We start from the raw sequence: 17,885 nt of genomic DNA on the forward strand, positions 1-17,885 counted from the left end.
TGTTGACTAAGCTGTGCTAGAGGTGCACTAGCATTTTTAGCACACGCTAAATGCTAGAGACGCCCATAGGAATATATGGGCATCTCTAGTTTTTAGTGCGTGATAATTTTTATCACATGCTAAAAATACTAGCGCATCTAGTAAACAGGGCCCATACCCTCGGATTCTATATACCGTGCCTAGAGCTACACGTGGTTATGCACGTAAATCTAGGTGTATTCTATAACTATGTGCATAGATTGTTTTAACAAGCTGTTAAGCATTGTTAACAGCTCTTAACAAGCAATAACGAGCACTAATTGGCAAAAATTAGAATTTACGTGCATACATTGAAAGCGTATTCTGTAATGTACTACGCCTAAATTCTAACGTGTACAGGCAAAAAGGGATGTGCTTAGGGGGTGTGGAAATGGGCGTTTCATAGGCGTTCCATAATCTACGTGCGTTGTTACAAAATATGGGCCAGGGATTTACGCCAGCTTTTCGTTGGCGTAAGAAGACATGTATATTTAGTCACATGAACTATGCCTAAGTGTATTCTAAATACCACACGTAGATTTATGCATGGTATTTAGAATACGCTTAGGCGTGATTGCCTACTGTGCATTAATTTTAGGCTCCATATACAGTGGTGGAAATAAGTATTTGATCCCTTGCTGATTTTGTAAGTTTGCCCACTGACAAAGACATGAGCAGCCCATAATTGAAGGGTAGGTTATTGGTAACAGTGAGAGATAGCACATCAAAAATTAAATCCGGAAAATCACATTGTGGAAAGTATATGAATTTATTTGCATTCTGCAGAGGGAAATAAGTATTTGATCCCCCACCAACCAGTAAGAGATCTGGCCCCTACAGACCAGGTAGATGCTCCAAATCAACTCGTTACCTGCATGACAGACAGCTGTCGGCAATGGTCACCTGTATGAAAGACACCTGTCCACAGACTCAGTGAATCAGTCAGACTCTAACCTCTACAAAATGGCCAAGAGCAAGGAGCTGTCTAAGGATGTCAGGGACAAGATCATACACCTGCACAAGGCTGGAATGGGCTACAAAACCATCAGTAAGACGCTGGGCGAGAAGGAGACAACTGTTGGTGCCATAGTAAGAAAATGGAAGAAGTACAAAATGACTGTCAATCGACAAAGATCTGGGGCTCCACGCAAAATCTCACCTCGTGGGGTATCCTTGATCATGAGGAAGGTTAGAAATCAGCCTACAACTACAAGGGGGGAACTTGTCAATGATCTCAAGGCAGCTGGGACCACTGTCACCACGAAAACCATTGGTAACACATTACGACATAACGGATTGCAATCCTGCAGTGCCCGCAAGGTCCCCCTGCTCTGGAAGGCACATGTGACGGCCCGTCTGAAGTTTGCCAGTGAACACCTGGATGATGCCGAGAGTGATTGGGAGAAGGTGCTGTGGTCAGATGAGACAAAAATTGAGCTCTTTGGCATGAACTCAACTCGCCGTGTTTGGAGGAAGAGAAATGCTGCCTATGACCCAAAGAACACCGTCCCCACTGTCAAGCATGGAGGTGGAAATGTTATGTTTTGGGGGTGTTTCTCTGCTAAGGGCACAGGACTACTTCACCGCATCAATGGGAGAATGGATGGGGCCATGTACCGTACAATTCTGAGTGACAACCTCCTTCCCTCCGCCAGGGCCTTAAAAATGGGTCGTGGCTGGGTCTTCCAGCACGACAATGACCCAAAACATACAGCCAAGGCAACAAAGGAGTGGCTCAGGAAGAAGCACATTAGGGTCATGGAGTGGCCTAGCCAGTCACCAGACCTTAATCCCATTGAAAACTTATGGAGGGAGCTGAAGCTGCGAGTTGCCAAGCGACAGCCCAGAACTCTTAATGATTTAGAGATGATCTGCAAAGAGGAGTGGACCAAAATTCCTCCTGACATGTGTGCAAACCTCATCATCAACTACAGAAGACGTCTGACCGCTGTGCTTGCCAACAAGGGTTTTGCCACCAAGTATTAGGTCTTGTTTGCCAGAGGGATTAAATACTTATTTCCCTCTGCAGAATGCAAATAAATTCATATACTTTCCACAATGTGATTTTCCGGATTTAATTTGTGATGTGCTATCTCTCACTGTTACCAATAACCTACCCTTCAATTATGGGCTGCTCATGTCTTTGTCAGTGGGCAAACTTACAAAATCAGCAAGGGATCAAATACTTATTTCCACCACTGTATAGAATCGGGCCCTTAATGTCTATGCACAAATACATTGAATAGTTAGGAAGCGTTTATCTTTTATGCATTAACCTGCAAGGTTTGCGGATTAAGTAGCAATGGTATAATGTGACTGACAGTGAGCAGTTAAACACTGGGTGGCCTCTTTCCTTGAATCCATGGAATCAATTAATACTTTCTATTGGAAAAATCTATATTTATTATAAAGCTTTTTACCTTGCGAGAAGCCAGAAACTCCATGCCCCGGGCAACTTGGAAGCTGTAACAGATGAGATCTTCCAAACTCAGAAAGTTTTTGTACAATTCTTCAGCAGGCAAGGAAAAAATACAGAAAGTCAAATACTGGCTCCAAATTTTCCTTGTACAATGAAGGACATATTGTAAGTGTGCACTCTATGTAATTCAACATAAATGCATTTTTTTTAAATTGTTTGTGAGACATTAGTCTACAGAGGGATAAGACATGAACTGTTTTATTTTTCTCTACTCAGCTAGATTTCCTGTGTTATTAAATGTGTGTTGTTTACTATTAGACTCATTTTCGAAAGAGGATGCCCATCTTTCGACATAAATTATTCCTACCACTCTCCCCACACTTCTCCTCCATCACCACCCATCAATCATCTCATTCCCACTGTTATGGTTAGTTGTGGGGTGGTTTTAAGCCTATAGGCTATAGGGAAGTTAGGTCACTTTAGGCTGTGCTTCCTAGCTTCTCAGACCAGGCATGAACTGTATTTCTTGAGAACTAAGCTGTCAGCATTATTGATACAGGCTGGTGTACGAAAGAGCATTGTAACCTAGAGCTGGACTGTTTACTATAGGTGGGACAGAAGAATCATGGTGCTAGGTCAGTAGGGTCACGATGATCTCGGACAATTATGCCCAACCATGAAGGTGGTCAGAGAGTAGGTCTGTATAGATTCCCTTTTGATGGGCCTATCAGACAATGGGTTGTGTATGCATAAGCTGACTAGGCCTTTGCATCATAGGACCAATTCCTATGATGTAATCTTCATTAAGCTGGACCAATCATAAATTGCCAGCTCCATTTTACCTTGTCAACAGCCAATGACAGAACATACTGTTAATGGCTATGGAGACAAATCCTATATAACGTAGGATTTCTTGGATATTAGACAGAGAGAGAAGGAAAGAGAATAAGTGAAAGTGAGAGAGAGAGAGAGTGTGTGAGAGAATGTATGAGTGTGAGAGCGAGTGAGTAAGAGTGAGTATGTAAAAAATGGTGGACTCCAGCCCAGCAGAGGGACTGGAAAGATGTGCCATGGAGAAAAATGTCTTGCTGAAGGGGGGAGCAAGGATCTCTCCTTGGGCAATGGTGAGAAATTCCTATTCAAACTGAGCTAGCATCAGAAATGCTGCTACAGTGAAATTCTGTTTTTAAGTCGGACTCTTTTTGGAACGGTACTGGCCTGACAGCAACTAGCAAAGTCTAAGGCCATTCACCAAACAGGGAGTAAACTAGAGTAAATATGTGGTATTGACTCTGTGTGGGAACATTAAACATAACATCTTACTGAAACACAGATATTGTAAGTTTCTACATATTTTTTTAATCAGACCTTAATTAAATTGTTAATTAATCTGTGTATCTATTACATTTGAGCTAAATAAAAGCCGTACTTTGATTCCCAAGCAAAGTTGTATTCACTGAGCACCTCTCGCTTATATAAAGCATAGCATAAGGAGGGTATAAGGTATAAACAGCTCTTCTAACACTATCAGCTGTTGCTACCTTTCCACCAAACCCGCTATCCAAAATCTCATCTCTCCCTCTTCCTCTGACCCCATGCATGGTCCTCTCTCCTTCTACCTGTCCTATTCCTACCCACTCCCTGATCCTCTCTACCTCTCCCCATTAAAGATATGCTGTATCTTGAAGTGACATAGAAACATCAACAATATCAATTTTGCAAATTAAATGATAGAAAATTAACAAAATTGAACACACTAAAAGCTGAGAGCCAACCCTGCCTCCCACCCCACCCTATGACTGAATCTGCCTGACAATCTTTTTTAAAAAATAGTTCCTCTAAGCTTGTCCTCCATTCATCTCAGCCTTCCTCCATTTCACATGAGGCCCAGGATCTAAAGGGGGCAGAGTAATCCCCAGTCACTCCAGTCTAATGTTGTTGTACTAAATGCCCAGGAAGTCAGCAGGAAGAAATGAAGGGCGAGCCTAGAGGAGACATTAAAAGTCTGGGGCAGAGTTTAAATGGCATGTGGTGGGGTTGAGATCTAACTGTACCAGACATGGTTTTTAAGGGTAACAATGAGGAGGAACTGAAAGAAATCTCAGTGAACCTGTAAGACGTACTGAGACAAATTAGATTGTAAGCTCTGTTGAGCAGGGACTGTCGCTTCATGTTCAAGTGTACAGCACTGCGTACGTCTAGTAACGCTATAGAAATGATAAGTTGTAGTAAATTGACAAAAAAGAGTAGTAAATCACCTGGACCAGATGGCATGCACCCTAGGGGACTGAAAGAACTGAAACATAAAATTGCTGATCTGCTGTTAGTGATTTGGAGGGTGGTCAAAGATAGGTCATGAGTCTGCTGTTTGATGCTGAGTAATGTTTTTGTACTTGTGGTTGAATATCAATGTTTTTATGCAAACCACCTAGTTATAGGTGGTATATAGGTTACATAAAACACTGGCTGAATATCAACCCCTTAGAGTTGAGCCAAAAATAAAAATGGAAAAGCATAGTCACAAATTCCTGCAAATCTATGGCCGGAGTTAAGAAAATTACCCAATAATTTTCAAGTTCCGTCAAGAATCCTAGAATGTGATATCATTTATTTCTTCATTCAAATTTTACTGCTTAAATTATTTTTTTCAAAGAAATGTCCTTAAATGTGGATGACAGCAAAATCTGATTGCATTGCTTCCAAATTTTATATGCTAAGGATCAACAGCTACATCCCAAACTCTCTTTTCTGATGCATCACATTTGAGAAAAGGATGACAAATAATAGCAGTTTCTATTGCAGGAAATGCTAATTATAAATATCGGAAGCTGCCAATGGTAACATGTAGAGCTCTAAAAACAGACACTGTGTTGGGCTGACAAAAAACATGTTTGCTCTAGAAATGCAGATAGTATTCAATAAATATTGTAAGTTCGACTGTGTTCCTTCACCCTGGGGCCTTGCAAAGAAAAGAAAAGATCGGTACAAAACTGAGGAAACTACTGCAAACTTTTCTCGGTATCTACAGTTGATGACAAGATAGAGCACTTTAAGACAGTTAATTCTAGACTGTCAGGACTGTCTATGGCACCTTCTTGTAAGGTCTCCATAAACCTGACACTCACTGGTGCAAACCTAAAGATTAGCTTGAGTTATCTACACTACGGCCCATAGGAATAAAATGGGCCCTGCTGCCCATAACTCATGCTAATCTTTAGCAAAAAGACCTCCCCCAAGTGCTTTTAAGGTACAGTACCAAACAACATATATTGGGGTCCTTTTAGTAAGGTGCTTTGAAAAATGGCCTGCGCTAGCGTAGGTGTGTGTTTTGGGCGCGCGCAGCTCCATTTTTCAGCGCACCTGTAAAAAATGCCTTTTTACAATTTTTGCCGAAAATGGACGTACAGCAAAATCAAAATTGGCGTGCGTTCATTTTGGGTCTGAGACCTTGCCACCAGCCATTGACCTAGCAGTAAAATCTCACACAGTAACTGGGCGGTAATGACCTACACGCGTCAAATTCCACTTGGCGCACGTCCGATACGCGTGTATTTTGCAGATGCATGTATCAGACACACAGCAAAAATGAAATTACCGCAAAAGCCATGCGGTAGCCGGACAGTAACTCCATTTTGGTGCATGTTGGGTGCGCATAGACGCTTATGTGGCTTAGTAAAAGAGCCGCATTATTCTGGAAGACAACCTATCCATGATGAAGATGGGGGGGGGGGGGGGGGGGGTTATTTGTTTATGTTTTCTTAATTATTTTATTTTTTGATTTCACTAGATTGTTGTTCAGGAGCAGAGGGAAACTGGTTGACAAACTTAATCTATGCCCTAATGCAGTTGCACAACAACTATAACATAACATAACAACCTGACTTACATTCCGCTTACACCTTTCAGCTCAAAGCAGCTTACAATATATGAGAACCAGATAACAAACTTCTGGGAAATATCAGTTCAAATCAGACATTATTTCCTAAATTAAATTACTTAAATAACAAGGTCTTAACTTTCTTCCAGAATATAAGTATTAGAAGATAAGAATAGTTTAACAAGTTTCTTCCAGAATCTCGCAGCTTGAAATGCTAAAGTTAATTCCAACATGTTTAATCTCTTCTTACCTCTGGACGAAGGAAAACAAAAGAAATAAACTTAATTTGATCTAACTCTAGACAGAGTGGCAAACTGAAAGTGTGAATAGAGGTAGAGGGGAGCTAAACTATGCAAAATACATTGGCTTCAGAATTCAGAGTCAATAACGATATTGGCACGGACAACAAATGAACTTCTCCCACCTTCTTCATCTGCTTCACTGAGAGATCTCTCTTCTGAGAATCCAGAGCTTGCCGAACTTTGGCTGCTTGCAATGCTGCCCAAACGCAGCTTCACATCTCCTAGGATGTCTTTGCCATGTCTGGACAGGGCATTTTTAGTCTAATATAGAAAAAGACATATTTATTACACTTAACGATGAGAACAGTTTATGCTACATAAAAGATTTTTTTTTTACATAGGAAGAAAAGGTACCAAAAAGAGCTAAGAAAGAAACAGAAAAGTTGAATTTTTCACAAATTGTAGCTTGCACTTAGAATGAAAAAAAAAAATTAAATCCTTCATATTCTCTTGGCCTTTCCTTCTTCATTTCTGCACTCTTCTGCTCTTGTGTATGAGAATCGGCCCTGGAGGAGAAGAGCCGCAGGAAGCAGACAAACAAAAACTTACAGGAAAAGAGAATTGGAGAAAGAGGAACAAAGCCAGGGACTGCATGCACTAAAGTCTACAGACCAACACGTATTTAAAAGGAAAATAAGCTGGTAGAAAGGGAGCAAGATTCCATTCAATCTTATCTTCATTCACTACTGAAAAATTCCTGAGACAGTATAAAAGTGCATCCTTTTGGTTTTCTCCACTTGTTCAGGAAATTATTCTACTTTTTTTTTTATTGTTTTGTGCTGAGCTAGTACTGTACCTTGTATGGAACAAATTCATTTCTTTTGCTTCTTAAATAACTAGACAAGTTTCCGAATCTGCAGTATTCCACGATCACCATCAATGGTCCTATATGGAACACAATTTACACAGTCAGTCACTGAATTTAACGCCCTCAGTATGAGACCTCCTGCTGTCTGAACAACACTAGGCTTGATGTTCTCCTTCTACACCTCACTACAACATCTCATGCCCCAAGAGTTCTAAAACTCGAAAGGCAATTCTATAACTGGGTGCACATAAGTGCACAAAATAGCACTTATGGGGGTGTAAGTGCACTAAACACTAGTCTAAAGATAACACATAACCACATGAGGGCATTCATACGGGCAGGCATGGGAGGGGCATTGCATGGCTCTAACTTACACAAGCAACTTATAGAATACTATGTTATGTACGTTGCACAGTACTCTTAGGTGCAGCCATTTATGCCAGCTATAGACCAGGGGCCCGACAGTCAGTCTGTGGGAGGCAGCCTGCATAAGTGCCATGATCGTTGCTGACCCCGGATATTCAATGCTGGGCCATTTCCGGTGACCGGCATTGAACATCCAGGGTTTTTTTGGCTGGCTCAAACTTAACCAGTTAAGGGGCCATTTTACTAAGCAGCAGAAGGGCTAAAGCGTGGGTAGTATGTGCCAAATGGCACTACCGCTGGGGTAGCGTGAGTGCCCGGCAGTAATTCCAAAATTGGCGCATGCTGTTTCCTGTGGTAGAAAATAGAGTACCCCCACCACCACCACACTGCATTAAATGGAGGCACCCAGTTACAGAATTGCCCCCATAGGGCTAGATTCTATATATGGCACCAACAAAATTGCACCTAAATTTACCCTTGGAGCCCTCATATTCTATGATTATGCCGAGGAACCCTCAATATATGTAAACATATATATGTTCATACAAATAGATTCTATAATTTCTTGAGGAAAGCCTGAAGAGAGTTTGAGAAATTCTAGGGCTCACTAGAAAACTAGTCACGTGGTGTGGACGTATACAAAATTTCAAAACCAACAACAAATTCCACAAGATACAAAATGGCTTTGTGCTCAGGGAAAAAGCCTCAAAGAGCTCAGAGACCAACACTTGATCTCACGGAGCTTAAATGGACCCAATGGTTCTCTCTTCATCATAGGCATAAAAACCCCAATGTCACAGATCTAAATAACTTTAATAGGCTGTAGTAACTGTGCTAAATACACATCCTGTTTTTTCATAAATACAGAGAAATTCTAGGGCTCCCAGGAACCCAGATTTAGAATCACTGTCTTAAATCCTGGCATCTCAGAACCTCAATGATAACCTAAGGGTTGAGAAGTGTAATGAAAACCTTCAAGTCTTACCGCCTGGTCTGGTGCAGGCACCCAGCAGATTAACAACGTTAAGATGATGGCCAATATGGATGAGAATCTTCAGCTCTGACATGAGCGCCCTGTGCTCACTGGATGTGGCACCCTCTAGAAAACAAAGTATAGAGAGTGGATTTACCATCACATTGGCAGAGAGAAAGCAATAGATTGATTCTTGTAGCTAGCTATACAACTCATTAATTTCACATGTTCTTATAATAGGGTAAGTATTTCATTTACAATAGTTTGGTGCTACTTCTGGCTTATTTTCCAGATAGAATCAATTAAAACTAATATTCCTCGGGTGCAGATAGGCTAGAATTACTACTAAACTTTTACAAAAAATCCGCTACCTCAAAATGATCATCTAACTGCACATAGACCAAAGAGTAGGGTGGGTAGACTCCAAAGTACACAAAGAAGATGCAATAGTTCTTGTACTTGATATTTTATTGAAAATACAAGACTCAACACAGCAGCTGTGTTTGGCACATAGGCTCTTGCCTCAGGAGTCTGAGTGTAATTCTGAGGCAGGCACCTATGCACCGAAACACAGCCACTGTGTCAAGTCTTTTGACATATTTTCAATAAAATATCAAGTACAAGAACTATTGCGTCTCCCTTGTGTGTACTTTGGAAGAGACTGCCCACCCTACTCTTTGCCGTAGGGATAGAGCATTCCTCCACATTTTGTGGCCGATTTCTCCAGGTAACCATTTGGAATGGTTAGATATCCTTCATACATATAATAATCTGATTTATACATGGAAATGGTCATACACCTGTATGTAGGGATTTTAGAAAAGCCAGTACTTATGTGGCATAAACAGCAGGCCTGAAAGGATACATGTATTTTCTATTTTCCAACAAGTGCACGTATATTTTTCAAAAAAAAATCACTGATGATCTTTGTACCTGCTCCTAGACATGGTAAGGGCAGTAGTGGCTCTATTCTCTCCCCTCCCCCTCTCCCTAACTTCTTTATACTAGCACCTGACTTCCTAGGGGAGAATCTGCCTTTGGAGCTATTGAACTAATACATCTGAGAGGGCCCTTCCTAAACATTTGGATCCTAGGCATATGATTATGCTTTGCCTGTGACTTAATTCTGACTTGCACACATAATTAAGTGTGAGCTGATGACTGTTCTTCATTAATAATGTGCCTCACAGTTTACCAGCCTTGTTGAACATTTGCTCAAGATCTAACATAAGTACATAAATACATAAGTATTGCCACACTGGGACAGACTGAAGGTCTATCAAACCCAGCATCCTGTTTCCAACAGTGGCCAATCCCCAGCCTTGTTTACTTCCCAGACAAGAGAATGAAGAGCTCAATGAAGGCTTAGAGTCCTCACATCCAGAAAAAGGAAGAAAGTTTTCACAGCAATTCGGACCTATGATATGCCAGGCGAGTTACCCATTACACTTTCAAGGGCAAATATTCACATACAGTACATGAAAAAAGAAACCTAATTAAAGCTACTTGTTCATCTTTATACTGCATCTACCTTGTCCCAAGGTTACTGTTCAAAGAAAAGCCAGTGACAACCTGCAGTAGCTGCTGCCTCATGCAATGAAAAATCTCAGATGTAAGCCTCTGAAACAAGCTGACAGCTTTATCAGTTGGTTGGTTGATTTATTCATTGGGATTTATTAACTGCCTTTATAAAGAGATCACCCAAGGTAGTGTACAACAGCAGGTACAGCCTGACACAAAACCTATCATTTTGTAAACAGCAGAACACTAGTAACATTACCAAATATAAGCATAAATACAATCAATGAGGTTAATGTTTTACCTTTCAGCATTTTGACAGCCACTGTGGTACACGTTGAAGTTTTGTCAATTCCAAATGCATCTGCTTCCATAACTTGGCCAAAAGCTCCCCGACCAAGTGGCTTACCTAAGAGAATAAAACAGCAGCAAGATTTTATTTTATTGGATTAAACGTCTGCAGCTTGAATGGAAGTCCCCATGCTGGAAAGTATAGGAAGGTGACTGAATTAGCCCACGTCAGAGCCATTACTGCTTGCCAAGTTCACACTTGACCAGGGCCACAATCTTTTTCAGTACTCAGTGCCAGGATAGCTTAGTAGAGATGGAGGGAAGTTCCCAAGAGAAATGCTTTACCTAATTGTAGCAGCCCCCTTGTTAGCTAAGGCTGAAAGTTACTCCAGAGGTGGGTACATAATCAATCTGCAGTATCAATTGCCAAATTTGCACTTTTCGCCTCTTAACTTTAACTCACGGCACACAAGAGCTGATGCAGAATGCATTGTGGTAGAGCCTTGGTGCTACTGTGAAATTAGCACTCCAAAACTAATGCAGCATGCAATAAGAAATGGGGAAGGCACCTGCACCCCTGACTTCCCAAATGGGGAAGGCACTTGAATCTGAAGCCAGAGGCTTTAAGCAGCAGGGGATAATACTCCCACCCAGGGACTTGCACTTAACCTGTCCAACAAAGCAAAATCTTGTAGTATTCAGGAAACACAGAGAAACACCAAAGATAGTTGTTTACCAGCATAAAGGAATAAGAGTACAGAAACCCTATTGCCACCCACTAGGATATAAGGAGAACCATATGTCAGGGTGACCCTGCCCGGTGCATCCCAGGATGCACTGCATGGAGCTGGGTGGCACTACTTTTCAAGATGGTGGTGCTAGTGGCAGAGGCAAGTGGGTATTGCTCCTGCATCTAGTTAAGGTACTTGCAGAGGGGGATCGGGGGTCCTGAGGAAGGGTTTGGAGGAGGAAGTGATGTGTTTATATGTTGGGAGGGGTGCCACTAGACACCAGTGCCTTTTAAAGTCAGGAGGGAGGGAGGGGGTGCTGGTCCTGTCCAGGAGGGGGGGGGTGCTGCTAGAGGGAAACTTTTATTTTAATATCGGGGTGGGAGAGAGAGAGAGAAGGGAGTATGGTCAGGTGGGCGGGAGGGAGGGAGGGAAGGGAGATAGAAGTCGTATCGGAGAGAGAGCAGGGAGATAGGGGCCAATTCAGACCACCAGCAACTTTTTCTTTTAATGTCACCCTTCCTATCAGCTTCTGAGCCACTCACCACTCAGGCACTGACAGGAAGGGTGATGTTTTGCACTCAGCTGTGGATTACTGCCACAATTGTAACACAGCAGTAATTTGCATTTGTCACGTCACCAGTTTTTCAGCGAGGAGGTGCTGTTGCATTGAAGAGCTGTTTCTAATTTGGAAAGATATACAACTAGGATCTTGAAATCATCTGGTTTTTCACTACAACCTGACAGATTTGTTTGACCCCTGAGGTAGGCCTTTGTGCTGAAACACGTTTATGTCAGGTCATCCAGTGGTGTACCAAGGGGTGGGGAGGCGGTGGGGGCGGTCCGCCCTGGGTGCACGCCGCTGGGGGGTGCCGCGGCATGGGCCTGTCGGCTCCGAGTTCGCTAACTTCGCTCGTTCGCTGCAGCTCCCTCTGCCCCGGAACAAGTTACTTCCTGTTACAGGACAGAGGGAGCTGCAGCGAACGAGCGAAGTTAGCGAACTTGGAGCTGACAGGCGCGCGCCACGGCACCCCCCCCCCCAGTGGCGTGCACCCGGGGGGGTGTCATTTCACCAGGGGGGGGGGCGCATCGGCGATCCGCCCCGGGTGCCATCCAGGCTAGGAACGCCACTGAGGTCATCTTTATGACTTTTACAATAAAGACTTTCACATTTTGACATCCTCTCTGGATCCGTCTCACTCCTTTCTTTTGTTGCTAACCTTTGAGTGAGGTTTTTTCCTCCTTTTTTGTTCCCACAGCATCCAATGCGCCATATGAGAACTCACCTAATTTCAACCGGTCCCTGGGAAACTCCCACTTGTTAGAATCATAGGAGAGTTGTTCACAGTGTTCATTTAGAGGGACCTCATCGGAATCCATGATGATTGACAGGTAGCCACTTTTCAGTTCCCCTCCACTGGGCTGGAAACCAACAACAATCTATCAGATCAACTTAACTTTTTTGTAACAAGAGAAATAGCTCACATCCACCCTCCTGCCACTTTATTTGGCCAAAACCACAGGCCTCCAATTTTCCTCCAGCTGTTCTGTGAACGTACACATAGATCCAACTTAATTGCAATGTTTTTAACAAGAGGAGAAAGTTCAAGCTTATTCTCTCCCAGCACCTCTTCAATTAAAACCAAATTACTAACAACTCCTCCATAAACCATGCAAGAATGTTACAGTGATGTTGGAAAAATGTGCCCGTTGATTTAAAGACAATGGAAAACTGTGGCACGAAAGAACTCCAGTCAGTTTTCATTTGTCATGCCCATGGGACAGTAAGAAACTTACCCGCTTTACGGTTCGCATGATAATTACAAGAAGCAACCAAAAGAACATGGCAATCACTCCAGTGCCCACCAGGATAATGAGCTCCAGGTTCGTTTTTTCTTCAGTGCCTGCAAGAAAACAATTGAGCATTTTACTGGAGGCTGAGATTGGGTTGCTAGTTTAGGCAAGCAGTCAACACATTGAATATAGTTCATTGTTCCAAATGTAACATGTTCTGTATATGTGCATTATGTCAGCTAGAAAAATAAATCTCTTATCCAACTAAATGCAAATGCAACAGGGAAAGGCTGTAAACATACGCTAGAAAGAGAGAGCAATTAAAAAATTTAAAAAAGGTTTTGAGCAAAGATTTTGCATTTCCCCTTTATGCCATTTAATCTGAAGAAGCATTTAAATACTGTCCTGGACTTACTCTTTTATAGTGTGCCTGAGTGGAAAGTAATCAGTGCAGCCAGAGGAGGAAGACAGGGGTTTGGTCTCTGCTCATTCAGCAGGGTCTCAGGTGTCAGGAGCCTGGAGTTTGCCTGTATCTCACACTATAGACCTGATGTTTAGCTCCCAGTTACCCAGGATGTGTTACACTTGAAATAGCAAAGGGACAACACAGAGCACAGACCAGAAAGACTTGCACAGAGCAGTGGTATATCAAGCTATGTCAAGCACTCAAAAAACAGATGGCAAAACCAATCTACATAACATGGCAGAAGGGCTTGGGTACATAGTCTGATACAATTAGAAAAAGGTAGCATGTGTTTTACCATGAGATACAGGCTGACTTGGGAAAAAATAGTGGTATTTTTCATGCAGGCAAGATTGTACAGCAGACAGCTGGGAAACAGTCCAGTGGAGGAAGGAGGGTCAAGGGTAAGGAAGGTTCATGACCAAAGCAGAACAATGTAAGTACTTAAGATCATAGAGATAAAGGCTGGTAGATACTGCATCTTTATCTGAAGTAATGGTGGCAAGAGCAACCTGGCAAAAAAAGATGAAACAACAAGTCTGTGAAGGAGAGAGTGGCACAGTGGCAGGTTTCTCTAAGAAAACTCCTTTACTGAGGTTGCACTCTAACCTGTCACGTCAGAAGCTGAGTCAGTGGGGTGGGGCTCAGGCAGGGAGGTGGTTAATGCCCTGAGAAAAAGAAGAGCAGGGAGGCCCTAAGGCAAGAGGTCTCCAGGAGGAGCAAGGATCCTCCCAAGGAGGTCTGGCTTAGATGTGGTATCTCAGGGGCAATAGCGTTCCTAGGGTGGCTGACACCCAGGGCGGATCGCCGATGCGCCCCCCCCCCCCCCCCCCCGGGTGCAGCACGACCCCCCCCACCCCCCCCGGTGAAAGGACACCTGTTCCGAGGCAGAGGGAGCAGAGAACGAGCGGAGCCGACAGGCGCATGGCACCCCCCAGCAGCGTGCACCCGGGGCGGACCGCCCCCACCACCCCCCCCCCCTTGGTACGCCACTGCTCAGGGGAGTTCCAGAGAAGAAGAATGGCCTTAGATCAAACCCTTGCATTCCTGTGTGATAAGAAGTCTATGCCTCCAGGGATTTCAGGGCTGTGTAATCACAAATGAGGTAAATGAAGACTATGAAAATGGGCTAATTATCCCTTGGCTATTGGAACTGTGGTTATGATAAAGGAACTTATTGCACATTGAAGAGTGTAGCCAAGACAGAAGCAGCGTTTGAGAGAGTTTAATTGAAAGCACCAACCCTGTGAGGAAACATGGCTAACTGTTCTCCAGCACTATCCTAATAGCCCAATTACCACCAGGCTCCCTTCCCTGGTGATAGAAAATGAAAGTCTACCGCCGGACTCATGGACAAGCCTGGCAGTAGGGCCAATTCACTGTACACAAAGCCGGCGCTGACCCTGCTGCCCTTTCATAAAAGAGCCCCTATGTGAACTCAAGTAATTAGAAAGTTGCTGAGAAACAATGCCCTCCATGATCTTTACAAAAAAGGGAACTGAAGCTACTAGTCTGTAATTTGATATAACAGACAATTTTTCTGTCAGGTTTTTAGGTATTGGAATAAGAATTATATTCATCAAATAATTTGGGAATGACCCCTCAGAAAAACTTAAATTCAACAATTACTTGATCATCTTACACAATTCATAGATGGTGTTTTTAGAATATAGGTTGGGCAATCATCAATGGGCTGATGATCAGAAGCAAACGCGAGCACTAGAGGCCATTAGCAATAGACTAGCGCCCATATTTGACTGCACCCCAGAATCAGAGCTGGTGAGCACATGAAACAACGTACTCACCAGCTCTGATCGCTAATTGCATGCAAACGAGGGTCTCCCGCATTCCTCCCTTATGATCAGCTTGCAGCGTGCCAAACAAGGGCGCTGCTCCTGCTGCAAACCTTGTGCCAGCTTGGAGCTTGCATTACGGTTTGCACATCTGGGCTCCGTGCTCACATTTAGGCATCCACCACCCTCTCCGTGAAAAAATACTTCCTGACATCTTTCCTGCAAGTATTTTTTCACGGAGAGGGTGGTGGACGCTTGGAATGCCCTCCCGCGAGAGGTGGTGGAGATGAAAACGGTAACGGAGTTCAAACATGCGTGGGATATGCATAGAGGAATCCTGTGCAGAAGGAATGGATCCTCAGAAGCTTAGCTGAAATTGGGTGGCGGAGCAGTTGGGGGGAAGAGGGGGTGGTGTTTGGGAGGTGAGGATAGGGGAGGGCAGACTTATACGGTCTGTACCAGAGCCGGTGATGGGAGGCGGAACTGGTGGTTGGGAGGCGGGAAATACTGCTGGGCAGACTTATATGGTCTGTGCCCTGAAAAGGACAGGTACAAATTCAAGGTAAGGTATACACATATGAGTTTGTCTTGGGCAGACTGGATGGACCATGCAGGTCTTTTTCTGCCGTCATCTACTATTTTGGACGTCCCCAACTGTTTTCCGTCGCAGGGACGGCCAAAGTTCAAGGGGGCGAATCGGAGGCGTATCAGAGGCGGGACTTGGACGTCCTCAACCCATAATCAAAAGAAACAAGGATGTCCCTGACGAACACTTGGAAAACTTTACCTGGTCATGTTTTTCTTACGACCAAGGCACAAAAAGGTGCCCGAAGTGACCAGATGACCACTGGAGAGAATCAGGGATGACCTCCCCTTACTCCACCAGTGGTCACTAACCTCCTTCCTGCCCTCAAAAAATATCTTTCAAAATATTGATTGCCAGCCTCTATGCCAGCCTCAGATGCCATACTCAGCTCCATCACAGCAGTATGCAGGTCCCTGGAGCAGTTTTAGTGGGTGCAGTGCACTTGAGGCAGGCGGATCCAGGCCCATCCCCCCCTACCTGTTACGTTTGTGGAGGAAACAGCAAGCCCTCCAAAACCCACTGTACCCACATCTAGGTGCCCCCCCTTCACCCATAAGGGCTATGGTAGTGGTGTACAGTTGTGGGTAGTGGGGTTTGGGGGCTCAGCACACAAGATAAGGGAGCTATGTACCTGGGAGCAATTTATGAAGTCCACTGCAGTGCCCCCTAGGGTGCCCGGTTGGTGTCCTGGCATGTCAGGGGGACCAGTGCACTACAAATGCTGGCTCCTCCCACAACCAAAGGGCTTGCATTTAGTCGTTTCTGACATAGACGTCCTTGGTTTCGATTATTGCCGAAAATCAGAAACGACCAAGTCTAGGGAGGACCAAATTTCAGGATTTGGACGTCCCTGACTGTATTATCAAACTGAAAGATGGATGTCCATCTTGATTCAAAAATACGGGTTTCCCCGCCCCTGGATCAGGACGTTTTGCAAGGACGTCCTCATCAAAACTTAGACGTCCCTTTTGAAAATGCCCCTCCATGACACCCTGAGGGGAAATGTTTTTCTATTCTATTCTGGGTATTTATATCCTGCTACAATCAGAAAAGAATCTAAGTGGGTTACATAAAGACCAAAACACACAATTAAATATACTGATAGCTATACTATATTATTTATCCAAATATTTACTAAAAAGATGTCTTCAATCCATTATGAAATCTAAGAATAAGACCAAAATGGGAGAACAGAAAATCCCCAGCTAGTAATTCACTTTAAATCAGGCATAGCATGTTTAAAAGGTTTGAAAGCTGTGAAATTGAACACACTATGGGGCCCTTTTACTAAGCCGCGTAAGGCTCTACGCGCGCTTAACCCACGCCAAAATGGAGTTACCACCCGGCTACCGCGTGGTTCTTGTGGTAATTTCATTTTTGATATGTATCAGGCGCGCACTGAGTGGCATTTGGTGCGCTTAGGTCATTACTGCCTGGTTACCGCGTGGAACTTTACTGCTAGGTCAATGGCAGGCGGTAAGGTCGCAGACCCAAAATGGACACACAGCAATTTTGATTTTGCCACACGTCCATTTTTGGAAAAAAAATTTAAAAGGCATTTTTTTACAGGTGCGCTGAAAACTGATTCTGTGCACGCCCAAAACACACGTCTACACTACCACAGGCCATCTTTCAGCATGCCTCTGTAAAAGGGCCCTATATTTACAATCTCTTCATAACAATGGGGAGCATGCACTAACATGGAAGACTCCACAATCAAAGTTTTAGTTAAGCCCCCTTTGTGATATACAAATAATGCTACTTCTTGGAATTCGATAACCATCAGTTTTCCTTTTATTTTTCCCATCCAGACATATTCCTTTGGGTCTAGTTGGTATTAAAATAACTCCCAGCAAAGAAATGTCTTATTTCAAAGTTTTGGTAGGGATGCATGAGTTCATTTGTTTTTAGTTGTTGTCATTACTGTTTTGCAATTTTTATAATAGTGA

General features: G+C 43.5%; 1 protein-coding gene across 1 annotated transcript in view; it reads right to left on the bottom strand.

Moving 5' to 3' along the window:
- The window catches only part of KDR (kinase insert domain receptor), a 91,261-nt gene that overhangs the window by 20,462 nt on the left and 52,914 nt on the right, over positions 1 to 17,885 (bottom strand). The window contains exons 16-22 of the mRNA XM_030191395.1: positions 13,098 to 13,204; positions 12,587 to 12,722; positions 10,586 to 10,690; positions 8,776 to 8,889; positions 7,413 to 7,501; positions 6,739 to 6,877; positions 2,439 to 2,527 (exon numbers count right to left, since the gene is read on the bottom strand). Of these exons, the coding sequence (XP_030047255.1) occupies positions 2,439 to 2,527; positions 6,739 to 6,877; positions 7,413 to 7,501; positions 8,776 to 8,889; positions 10,586 to 10,690; positions 12,587 to 12,722; positions 13,098 to 13,204 (779 nt within the window). The remainder of the gene's footprint in view (positions 1 to 2,438; positions 2,528 to 6,738; positions 6,878 to 7,412; positions 7,502 to 8,775; positions 8,890 to 10,585; positions 10,691 to 12,586; positions 12,723 to 13,097; positions 13,205 to 17,885) is intronic.

The sequence above is a fragment of the Microcaecilia unicolor genome, chromosome 2, assembly GCF_901765095.1.
Source record: "Microcaecilia unicolor chromosome 2, aMicUni1.1, whole genome shotgun sequence".
NCBI lineage: Eukaryota > Metazoa > Chordata > Amphibia > Gymnophiona > Siphonopidae > Microcaecilia > Microcaecilia unicolor.